At 43.4% G+C, this 12,241-nt stretch overlaps 1 protein-coding gene across 1 annotated transcript in view; it reads right to left on the bottom strand.

The window, feature by feature from the left end:
• The window catches only part of hfm1 (helicase for meiosis 1), a 126,688-nt gene extending 116,485 nt beyond the window's left edge, over positions 1-10,203 (bottom strand). The window contains exons 1-3 of the mRNA XM_080196461.1: positions 10,098-10,203; positions 6,916-7,016; positions 2,319-2,431 (exon numbers count right to left, since the gene is read on the bottom strand). Of these exons, the coding sequence (XP_080052587.1) occupies positions 2,319-2,431; positions 6,916-6,989 (187 nt within the window). The 5' untranslated portion in view covers positions 6,990-7,016; positions 10,098-10,203. The remainder of the gene's footprint in view (positions 1-2,318; positions 2,432-6,915; positions 7,017-10,097) is intronic.
• Between the last annotated feature and the right edge of the window lie 2,038 nt (positions 10,204-12,241).

Genomic DNA, 12,241 nt, shown 5'->3' with positions numbered 1-12,241 from the left:
TTAGCCGTAGGAAATAAAATGTGGTCTATGTTGACCACAAATATTATAAAATATGAGGTTTGTGTTTTTCAAGATTAGAGGCAAAAGTATCTACAAGGCAGTCCTACTCTGATTTTCCAGTTACTTGGGGCCGTTAAAAACTAGGGGCAGAGTTTAGTTCATTATAACAAGCTCGCTATTAGTCCTGTTAACTGGAAAATGAATGTAGAAAACTTAGAAGACCTGGATCATATTTGTGAAAAAAATGTATGCAAGTAACGTAATATTAGCAGTGAGAAAATGATGCGATATTCCTGACGCTGTTTAAAGTCAAAATAAAATGATAAATTAGACAGAAGTAGAAATCCATATGAGGAAAATACAGTAAAAATAAATCTGATGCAAGAACTGTAAATATTGAAAATGCACGAGGTTTGGCAGTATCTGCAAAAAGAAATTAGAAAAGATAGTCTAACACTTCAGTAGACTGTCAGAGTGTTCTGATGATACGTCTCCACCTGAAACATTAAATACTTTTTTTGATGCACTGACAGATCTAATGTATATTTATAACATTTTCTGTTTTGATTTTGAAAGTATATCAATCTGATTGCATCTTTACAAACAAGAAGATAAAGAGGTCAACAACTTGCAGCATTTACAATGAAAATACTTTAAAGATGAAAGCACTCCTTTATGTTGCATTTGTATTTGTACTTCAAATCTTCAATATCTATCAATGTATCCACAACACCAACTTCTACTTACAATGCTCCTTTAACATAATAAAATATCCCAAGGCACTTCACAGAAATACTATCAAACAAAATCTGACACTGAGGCACATTAAGTGACATGAAGGCAGCTAAGCAAAAGCTTGGAGAAAGAGGTGGTTTCGAAGAAGCATCATAAAGAAGGAAAGTGCATTACAGACATGTAGAAGTTCAGGAAGAGAGCTTAGGGACTGTTGAGAGCATAGGCATCAATGATGGAGAAATAAAAAAATCAGGGGCATGCAAGAGGCCAGAATCAGGGAAGCACAGGTAACCTGGAGCACTGCACGGTTGGGGTGGTTATAAAGTTAGAAAGAGGGAGGCCAGAGAGATTTGAAAGCAAGATTGAGACTTTTAAAATCAAGGCAAGGTTTAATTGGGAGCTGATGTAAGTACGGGAGCACAGGAATGATTGGTGGGTGTAAGTTAGAAACATGGAAAATAGGAGTAGGCCATTCAGCTCTTCGAGCCTGTTCCGCCATTCAATATGATCATGATTGATCTTTAGCTCAACACCATACTCCCACACTCTCCCCATAACCTTCAAGACCTTTAGAATCGAGAAATCTATTTCCTTCTTAAATATATCCTGTGACCTGGTCTCCAAAGCCATCTCTGGGAGAGAATTCCACGGGTTCGCCTGCTCCTCCCCGAGTTAAAAAATTTTTCTTCATCTCTGTCCTTGATGGCTGACCCCATATCCTAAGATTGTGACCACTTGTTCTAGATACCCTTTTTCCCCCCCACAGGCAGAGGAAACAACACCCCTGCATCCAGTTTGTCCAGTTCTGTCAGAATTTTATACGTTTCAATTAGATCCAGTCTTATTCTCCTAAATTCCGGTGAATACAGGCCCAATTGACCCAATCTCTCATCATGCAGATATGAAACCTGTTACAAATCCAACATTCTTTTTGGTGCATGGAAGTTGGATTAGCTCCCTCCAGAATCAAACTGATATTTGAACGGTCGGGACGCACGACTTATTCACTTTTTGTTCAAAACTGGTCAAAGAATGTGAGGTTATTTGATTTTATTTTATTTATTATTGTTACACTTATTAACGTATAGTGAAAAGTATTGTTTCTTGCGCACTATACAAAGCATACCATTCATAGAGAAGGAAACGAGAGTGTGCAGAATGCAATGTTACAGTCATAGCTAGGGTGTAGAAAAAGATCAACTTAATGAAAGATCAGTCCATTCACAAGTCTGACAGCAGCAGGGAAGAAGCTGTTCTTGAGTCGATTGGTATGTGATCTCAGACTTTTGTATCTTTTTCCCAAACGAAGAAGGTGGAAGAGAAAATGTCAGAGGTGTGTGGGGTCCTTTATTATGCTGGCTGCCTTGCCAAGGCAGCAGGAAGTGTAGACAGAGTCAATGGATGGGAGGCTGGTTTGCGTGATGGACTGGGTTACATTCACGACCTTTTGTTATTAGCTATGTTCAAATATTAATAAGTGAAATAGGAAAAAAAGTATAACATTTCTTAACAAAAACTGTATATCTATTTATGTAAGTAAAAAACATGAAAGTGGCTTGAAATGCTAAAATAATACATTCTACCTGAAGATTTTAGTCTTTCTAGTTCTTTTTGCAATTCCTGAGCAGCTGGTAGTTCAGAAATTGGTGGAGCTGGACCAATCTGCCAACTTGTCTTTCCTTGATTGATAGATGTCCTGTCACAGTATTAGCAGAACATTTTTTTTTAAGTTTCTGTCAAATATGTGACTTTCCAAAAAACAAAATATTGTCTCTTTCTATTTTACCAGAAACAAAACAGAAATTAGATTAACATATAATATGATTGTAGTAGCCATTTAAACATTTCTTGAACTCTGTTTGATTTAAAGTTTAAAGTTAAAGTTTATTTATTAGTGTCACAAGTAGGGTTACATTAACACTGCAATGAAATTATTGTGAAAATGCTCCACACTCTGGCACCTGGTCAGGTACACGGAAGGAAAATTTAGCATGGCCAATGAACCGAAACAGCACGTCTTTCAAAGTGTGGGAGAAACCGGAGCGCCCAGAGGAAACCCACGCAGACACAGGGAGAACGTGTAGACTCTGCACACTGACCAAGGACCCCTAGCGCTGTGAGACAGCAGTGCCTCACCGTGTACCAGAGCTTTTTGGCACTTAAATAATGTTAATTGTAAACCTACACAGATTTCCTTACAATAAGGGCTCTCTACATATACTTACGTTTTTTAAATTATTTCATTCGTTGCACACATCTTCAAAAAGTTAAAGTAGAAAGGGGTGAAGGTCCTTTAGATAAGCATATAAATATGCGTATTGCTATTTCTAAAATATTTAAAATCCTTTAAAATGGGTCTCTGTATTGTAAATTGCTCTTTTCTCTATCCCATTCTTTGTCATCTGAGTGTGGGGGCAATGCTGCAAACCCTCCTTCTGTGTTTCAAAACAGGTGTGTGCAAATAAACTAACTCTTTGAGTTGACCCTATCTCAAGTTTGATATGAGGTTATGAATAGAAAAATGGATCACAATAAAAACAAAGAGTTGGGAAATACGTCGCCACTTATAAAGAGGGAAACAAATCAAAACACCTCTCCGACCTGTAATTGCTTCAAGACATCCTTGACCCTAGCACCATAGAAGCAACATACAATCCTGGAGTCTTGTTTGCAATCACAGAAATGTCTATCTAGTCTCCTTACAGTTGAATCCCCTACAACTATTGCATTTCCACAATTTTTACTCCTCCCCTGCACAGTAGAGCCAACCATGATGCAAAGAATTTGGCTTTTGCTACTTCCATCTGCAGCCAATCCCTTCACGTGTCCAAAGTGATATATCTGTTTTGCAGAGAAACAGCCGCAGGAGATTTCTGCACTGCTTGCCTACTCCTCTTTCTCTGCTTGGTGGTCACCCACTCCCTTCCTACCTGTGGAGTCTGAGCTTGTAGTATGATCATCTCTCCAAATGTGCTATCCACGCTACTCTCTGTCTCACATACTCTCCATAGTATCCCCAGTAGCCGCTCCAGTTCTGAAACCCAGGCTTCCAGGAGCTGCAGCTGGAGACACTACCTGCACACTTGCTGGCTCTGGGCACTGGAAATGTTTCCAGCTTCCCACATAGAGCACAAGGAGCACACCTTACTCTGGGGCCCTTCTTTCCTGGTCTTCAATACTACACAACATAGTCCTTACAAACTATAAATCACAAAAAACTTACCTGACTGACCTTGCTCACTACTTCTCAATCAGCTCTCTCTCTCTTTTAGCCTCTACTGCTCCAGGAAGGCAAGGCCACTATCTGAAATTTTTAAAGTTAGAAAGCCAAAAGAAAGCACATCTTTCCCCTCAACACCCAATTCCTATTGTGCTCACAATTCCCAAAAGACACACACTTACGCTGGCTGTGTCCTACTCAGGATGTGCTCTCTCTTGCTGCTCACGGGCAAGGCTCATTCAGCACTTATTGATACCCCCACTTTGTTCTCATTTTCAAGCCATCTACCAGTCTGCTAAAGTAACAAAGTCCTTTCTCAGTTAATACATCTACCTTTTGATTTTCATACTCCTGAATTAAATAGTTTATCACCTTCACCACTTTTACAGTCACTGATGTCATCATGATTTGGTGAGACTCAAGCCTTTACCATTGATAATTCCTTCAAAACATATCTGATTATGAAATTGATTCTCAACCTAATCATAAATTTCTCCCAAAAATCATATTTTCATCTAGATCAATCAAATCTCACCTTGGAATTCTTAGCTTCAGCCAAAAAAAACCTCAGTACTGACACATACTTATATGACACATTCTTGTACTCAAATTTCAACCTGGCTCAGTGGATAGTATTGTATTGGCCAAATCTTCACTGATTTTCAACATTTTTTTAAGTTACAAAGTCAGTGCTCAGAGTGGACCACGCGGACCCGATTCCATCTCCTTACATGTTTCAAAGACCAAATGTGCAATGGTGTGGAATGACTTACTCATGGCTTAATTGCTTCATTGACGAATGATATCTTTGTAAGCGTTTACAATTGGACTGCCAAAGTGCCTGCCTGATTCAACCAGTAGGCCCTTTTACTTTGCAAACAAAGGAGAGCTATATTGTTGAAGTTTCTGTGGATAAGATGTTAAAGAGACTCTCCCTACCTGTATTTGTAGGCCAACTGAACACTATGAACACTGGGATTATTTGAAAGCAATCCGTGTATGAGACTGCCCATTCTTTTCAGCATGTTGAGTCTTGAAACACTAATACATGTACAATAGTTATAAGAAAATCAGGTATACTGTATAACGTGAACAACTGTCCTGCTTTGGATCAGGATTTTATTTGAATAAGTGTTATTTTTAAACATCTCTATTTAGATTGTTCTGATTTACCAGGTATTTTGAAAATCTGCTTTAAGTTAACTTCAATGCACTGTGGTAGCAATTGTACTGCAATATCCAACATTTATTATGGAAGGTATTCTGCCCGACTCTTTCACAAAAATATGCCTGTAAAGATTAATCAGCATAAAATGTTTGCCTCGGCAGCAATTGCAGCGTCTGAAACAGCCGAAGAGATTTATTATCAAATGCCAGTCCCTCGTCACACTGGGATCATGTTTCAACTTAATGTGATAGGAATAAGTACAACGAGGCTCCTGAAGTGCACCATCATCTGGAAATTAAGTTGCACCAAAAAATGACAGAACAGACTTGTCCCACCTGATTTAATTTTAGTACTCTGATTATTAGGGATGGATCCTAAAATGTGAAGGTTTTCAGGCAATTCTTAATCAGCCCATCTGTGAACTATTCGTCTCAAATGCTTCATTTGTCACAATCTGCCTTTTCACCGTACTGAGCCTACTCATACCATTCTTTAATGAACCTCACTCTAACAGCAATCAATGAATGCATTTTCAGCATATACCGATTATTGATTTTAATAACCCGCAGTTATTAATAGCTGTTCACTAATTTGGTGAGGTGAAACGGCAGAACAGTGCAAAAGTCCTAGGAAATTATATGTGACGTAAGTAACTGAGTAACTGACGTCACAATTTCCTTTGGACTTCCACACGGCACCCTCAAATCCAACATTTTAATGGTGCAAGTCTCCAAGAAATTCTATTTGTTACACACCATTAAAAAACACTCCTGTTCTCTTCTAGTCAACCCTCATCTCATCTACTGCAGCAGCTTTCTATTTTACTTCAGAAGAAACGTGCAGAAAATTATGTGAGTTTACAAATACATGTTTATTCTTTTAGGCCTTGGACCGAGCAGGTTAATCAATCTAGGAAAAGGATCAGTAAGTTCTGTATGTTGTTTGATGATTATTTTCAATGAATGTGCATTTCTGACCACTAATTGAGCCTCAGAAGTATCAATATAGACCTGCTGACCTCCTTTTTATGAACTATGATATTGTCAATCAATATTTCTCTATTTATGCACAGAGATTTATCTGAAAAATAAAATGCTTCCCGCAGTAGTTGAAAAACTTACATCTACATAGCGTTTGATCAAGTCTCTCAGAAGTATGTCAAAGTACTTCACATACCATGAATTATTTAGAACTGGAATGAAGTTGGTTATGTGAGCAAATATGGCATAACAAAATGATCAAATAGCTGTTAGAGGATTGGGGTGGGGGGAAAGGTACACAGTCAGGAGATGAAGCAAAGATATTAAAGGTTAGTGGAATACATTCCAGTGATAGAGGCATACAGAAAACAATCATACAAATGTGGAGACACATAACAGAAACTAGTTTGGTTAATAACTTCCCACTTCCATTAGATTACATCATAACACAGCTCAAATTTTCCTGAGTTATAAAAATAGGCATTAAAATTAATGCGTGTCAGTTGAAAACACCAGGACTAGCATACACTGTAGGCAGAAAAGAGATATGATCAGTTGTGATCTCCATTCACAGTGCTAATTTGACTGGCTTTCTGAGTTGTCTGGTCAACGTCAATTTCAGGAGTATTTTTCAGTTTCACTACAGGCTATCATGTATTTTCTGTTTCTACAGAAACTTAACTGAACATGTCATAACAACTGAAGCAAGCCAAGTTCAAAGTAATTTGAGTCTTTTTTTTGACAGGTTTGATCTATAGGCAGTGTATGCCAAGATAAAGCACCTTTATATAGTAAAACATGGAATAACATACGCTTTCTCTGATGAAGGCTTTTCAAAAAACAAAGCATCCAAGGGTAGCAAACAATCCTCTTCAAACTCGAGCATCTTGCAAATGTGACCACTTTCCTTTAACTAACAACATAAGCAAGAGTTATCAATCTTCAATTAAATAATCATGTAAAAAAGAGAAATACTGCAATTGCACAACAGAAGAGAGATTGCTTGATGATTAATCTGTCCTTTCCATTTTCAAATGTTGATGGGGCTGCATTTCCAGAATCATAAAATCCCTACATTGCAGAAGGAAGCCAATTGGCCCATCAAGACTGCACCGACCACAATCCCATCCAAGTCAGATTCCCATAACCCCACATATTTAACCTTCTAATCTCCCAGACACTAGGGTCAATTTGGCATGACCAATCAACCCAACCTGCATATCTTTGGACTGTGGGAGGAAACCAAAGCACCTGGAGGAAATCCATGCAGACATGGGGAGAATGTGCAAACTCCACACAAACAGTGACCCGAGGCTGGAATTGAACACGGGTCCTTGGTGCTGTGAGGCAGTAGTGCTAACCACTGTGCCGCCCCAATTTCTATTTATTTCATATTTCCTGCACTTGCAGTGCATATTTCAGATGAAACAATCTAAAACCAGGACTTTATGATCCTCACAACTAAGGAACACATTCCATCTATGTTATGATTATTGAGAAAATATAGGAGGGGAGTTATTATTGTGGCAGCAAAATCCATCTTTTTTTAAATATTGCATTTATAACACACCATATGAGTACAGCGATGTTGTCACCATGATACTGAACCAGGAAACCATGGAATCAAATCATAGTATATTGTGAATCTAAATTCCAAAGAAATCTAGAAATCTGCAGGGAAAAATATAACTAAAGCTGCAGTTAAGTGATTTTGTTACCGCCATTTGGTCTGACCTACACTGAGTGGTTTTAAATTGCCCTTTCAAGTGGAAAACAACATCATTCCACCTTCTCAGGCAACTCACGACGAATAAGGAAAGTGGCCTTGTCAATATGGAGGGAGTGCAGAGGAGGTTCACTAGGCTGATACCGGAGATGAAGGGGTTGGACTATGAAGAGAGACTAAATAGACTGGGTCTGTACTCGTTGGAGTTTAGAAGGATGAGGGGGGATCTTATAGAGACGTAAGATAATGAAGGGGATGGATAGGGTAGAGGTACAGAGATTCTTCCCGCTCAGAAAGGACAACAGGACTAGAGGGCACAGCCTCAAGGTAAGGGGGGGACAGTTTAGAACGGAGTTGAGGAGGAACTTCTTCACTCAAAGGGTGGTGAATCTCTGGAATTCTCCGCCAGTTGAAGTGGTGGAGGCTACCTCGCTAAATATATTTAAGACACGGGTAAATAGGTTTTTGGTAGGCAAGGGAATTAAGGGTTATGGGGAGAAAGCGGGAAAGTGGAACTGAGCCACTTCAGATCAGTCATGATCTTATTGAATGGCAGGGCAGGCTCGAAGGGCTAGATGGCCTACTCCTGCTATTTCTTATGTTCTTAAGCTATGTTCTTAAGTTCTTAATATTCTGAGACCAAGTAAGAAAAACAAGCTGCAAGAACAATACAACTTCCCACAAAGCATTTTTACAATTAGCTCCAGCAACCTTTGAGTCCCAGGATAATAGAACACTAGGCTGCATGTCACAGCCACAACATGAATTCTATAACCCATGAATTCAAGGTTTAATAACTTTATTTGGATGTAATCACATTGGTTTTATCACATGACCGTTCACCTTCTACATCCCACCTTCAACACTCATTGAGTAACTGACACATCCATTGGAATGGCGCATCATGTCCCAGGTCAATTGGAAAATGAACAAACTTTTGTCTCCAGTGCTTTCGGGGGCAGGGGGAGAAGAAAAATCCAGATTTTTCCAAAATACCGTGGAGTGTAGTTAGGAAACAGATTCATCACCTGGAAGCCAGCCTCATCTCCCTGCATGATGGGAATGCTGCAACAGGGTCCACAAGTCCAGGGACAAAGCATTTTTTGCTGCACAGATCACACAGTTCAAAGTTTATTTATCAATGTCATAAGTAGGCTTACATTAACACTGCAATGAAGTTACTGTGAAAATTCCCTAGTCACCACATTCCAGCACCTGTTCGGATACACTGAGAATGAATTTAGCATGGCCAATGAACCTAAACAGCACATATTTCAGATTGTGGAAGAAACCCATGCAGACACAAGGCGAACATGCAGACTCAGCACAGACAATGATCCAAGCCAGGAATTGAACCCTGGTCCCTGGGGCTGTGAGGTAGCAGTGCTACAGTCGATACAGGTTGGTTTGGAGGATCAAGGAGTGAACTTAGGAGTTGGAGTGGGCAGAGGAGGGTGTTGGGGAGGACACTGATTGTTTGCAGGGGTGCTGCAGCAGGGAGGAAAATGATCAATGTTGGTGGGGGGTGGGGGTTGCTATTACTTGGAGAGGGAAACGGGCTTCCCTGAGGATCTAAGATGAGAACTCCTATTCCTCCTGGAACAAAAGCCGTGCTGGAAAATACCCATCCTCACCTCCCCCCAGCCGCTGGGTTTAACCTGACAGATCTGTGGCCAAACTGACAAGAGACAGAAGCTGAGGCATGTAACCTCATGAAAATGCATAAGGGAGTGGCTTAACCAAGTGTCTCTGTTAAAACAAAGGTTCCACTCAGATTGCAGTTTTGTTTTTACGTTTTAACGTCTCACCTGACCCAGGTGATTCTGTCCAACAGAGGACTTGGCACATTCGATATCTTTGCAACTGATTTTTTTGGGGGGCGGAATGAATAAAGTGTTGAATAGGACGGGGTGGGAGGCAGTATTTAATGCCCCCTGTGATTTTATTCCTTGGTTGCTTACGGAGGTGTCCAGAAAATGTTTTTAAATTCCTGGAGCCTGCAGGGCAATCCTGGAGAGTTGGCAACTCCTAACGAACCTTCACTGATTTTAAGTGATCATATTTCGATACTGCTGAAAATTGCAGCTAACATTTTGCCCCCCCCCCCCTTTTATTTCTGGAGACAACCAGAGTCTGGCTGTAAATTTCCAATCCCCCCCTTGACACAGTTTGGGTATAAATAACCGTTGATCAGAAATCTCGCTTCCCGGAGTATTCGGGTGAATTCTTCCCTGGGAATTGAAGATGTAAATGCAGTGTGCTCCTCACATTTAGCAACTACTCCACCGGGCTTCTTTCATGCCGCTGTTCGGCCTTTCTCAACGATCCTGTCCCCTCAGGTAGCGCGGCTCGAGCGAACAAACCACATGACCAGCGCCGCACGAGCTCATCTTGAACCGTCCTCCGCGCGGCGCCCCGCCCCTCCACCTCCCTCCGCGCGGCGCCCCGCCCCTCCACCTCCCTCCGCACCTCCATCCGCTTGGCGCCAACCTCCCCCCGCCGCCATACGCGCGGCACCCCCCACATCCATCCACACAGCGTCCCCCCACCTTCATCCGTGCAGCTCCCCCCTGCCCCTATCTCCCTCCGCGCGACACCCTCTCCCCCCCTCCATCCACACTGCGCCCCCCTCCCCCGCCTCCATCCACGCAGCGCCCCCTCCCCCGCCTCCATCCATGCAGCGCCCCCCTCCCCCGCCTCCATCCACGCAGCGCCCCCCTCCCCCGCCTCCATCCATGCAGCGCCCCCTCCCCCGCCTCCATCCACGCAGCGCCCCCTCCCCCGCCTCCATCCACGCAGCGCCCCCCTCCCCCGCCTCCATCCACGCAGCGCCCCCCTCCCCCGCCTCCATCCACGCAGCGCCCCCCTCCCCCGCCTCCATCCACGCAGCGCCCCCCTCCCCCGCCTCCATCCATGCAGCGCCCCCTCCCCCGCCTCCATCCATGCAGCGCCCCCCTCCCCCGCCTCCATCCACGCAGCGCCCCCCTCCCCCGCCTCCATCCACGCAGCGCCCCCCTCCCCCGCCTCCATCCACGCAGCGCCCCCCTCCCCCGCCTCCATCCACGCAGCGCCCCCCTCCCCCACCTCCATCAACGCAGCGCCCCCCTCCCCCACCTCCATCCATGCAGCGCCCCCCTCCCCCGCCTCCATCCACGCAGTGCCCCCCTCCCCCACCTCCAACCATGCAGCGCCCCCCTCCCCGCCTCCATCCACGCAGCACCCCCCTCCCCCACCTCCATCCACGCAGTGCCCCCCCTCACCTTCATCCATGCAGTGTCCCCCTCCTCCCACCTCCATCTGCGTGATGCTCCCCTCCACGCACCTCCATCCGTGCAGCCCCCCTCCATTTGCTTGGTGCCCACCGCCCCCGGTCTGCGCAGCACCCCTCCCCCACTCTAACTGCGTGCCCCACCCTCCCCACCCCAACGCATGGCTGGATTTGGAGGAGGGGGTTGGGTTGCCTGTGATACCCTGAGGGAAGAGGGGGTTGGGGTGTCTGTGATACCCTGCAGGAGGAGGCGGATTGGGGTGCTTGTGATACCCTCTGGGAAGTGGGGGTTGAAAATACAAACTAGGAGCAAGAGTAGGCTATCTGGCCCCTCGAGCCTGCTCTGCCATCCAGTAAGATCATGGCTGATCTTTTTGTGGACTCAGCTCCACTTACCCGCCTGTTCACCATAACCTTTAATTCCTTTATTGCTCAAAAATGTATCTATCCTTGCCTTAAAAACATTCAATGAGGTAGCCTCAACTGCTTCACTGGGCAGGGAATTCCACAGATTCACAACCTTTTGTGTGAAGAAGTTCCTCCTCAACTCAGTCCTAAATCCGCTTCCCCTTATTTTGAGGTCATGTTTCACCCGCCAGTGGAAATAACATCCCAGCTTCTATCTTATCTATTCCCTTCATAATCTTATATGTTTCTATAAGATCTCCCTCATTCTTCTGAATTCCAATGAGTATAGCCCCAGTCTACTCAGTCTCTCCTCATAAGCCAACCTGTTGAACTCTGGAATCAACGTAATGAATCTGCTCTGCACCCCTCCAATGCCAGTATATCTCAATAAGGAGACCAAATCTGTACACAATACTCCAGTGTGGCCTCACTAGCACCTTATACAGCTGCAACATAATCTCGCTGTTTTTAAACTCCGTCTCTCTAACAATGAAGGACAAAATTCCATTCACCTTCTTAATTACCTGCTGCACCTGCAAACCAACTCCTTGAGATTCCTGCACAAGGACACCCAGGTCCCTCTGCACAGCAGCATGCTGTAATTTTTTACCATTTAAATAATAGTTCATTTTGCTGTTATTCCTACCAAAATGGACGATCTACGTTTACCAAAATTGTACTCCATCTGCCAGAACTTCGCCCACTCACTTAGATTATCTATATCCCTTTGCAGACT

This window comes from Carcharhinus amblyrhynchos, chromosome 9 (genome assembly GCF_965287045.1).
Source record: "Carcharhinus amblyrhynchos chromosome 9, sCarAmb.v2.hapA, whole genome shotgun sequence".
Lineage (NCBI taxonomy): Eukaryota > Metazoa > Chordata > Chondrichthyes > Carcharhiniformes > Carcharhinidae > Carcharhinus > Carcharhinus amblyrhynchos.
This window is presented reverse-complemented; position numbering and strand designations above follow the sequence as displayed.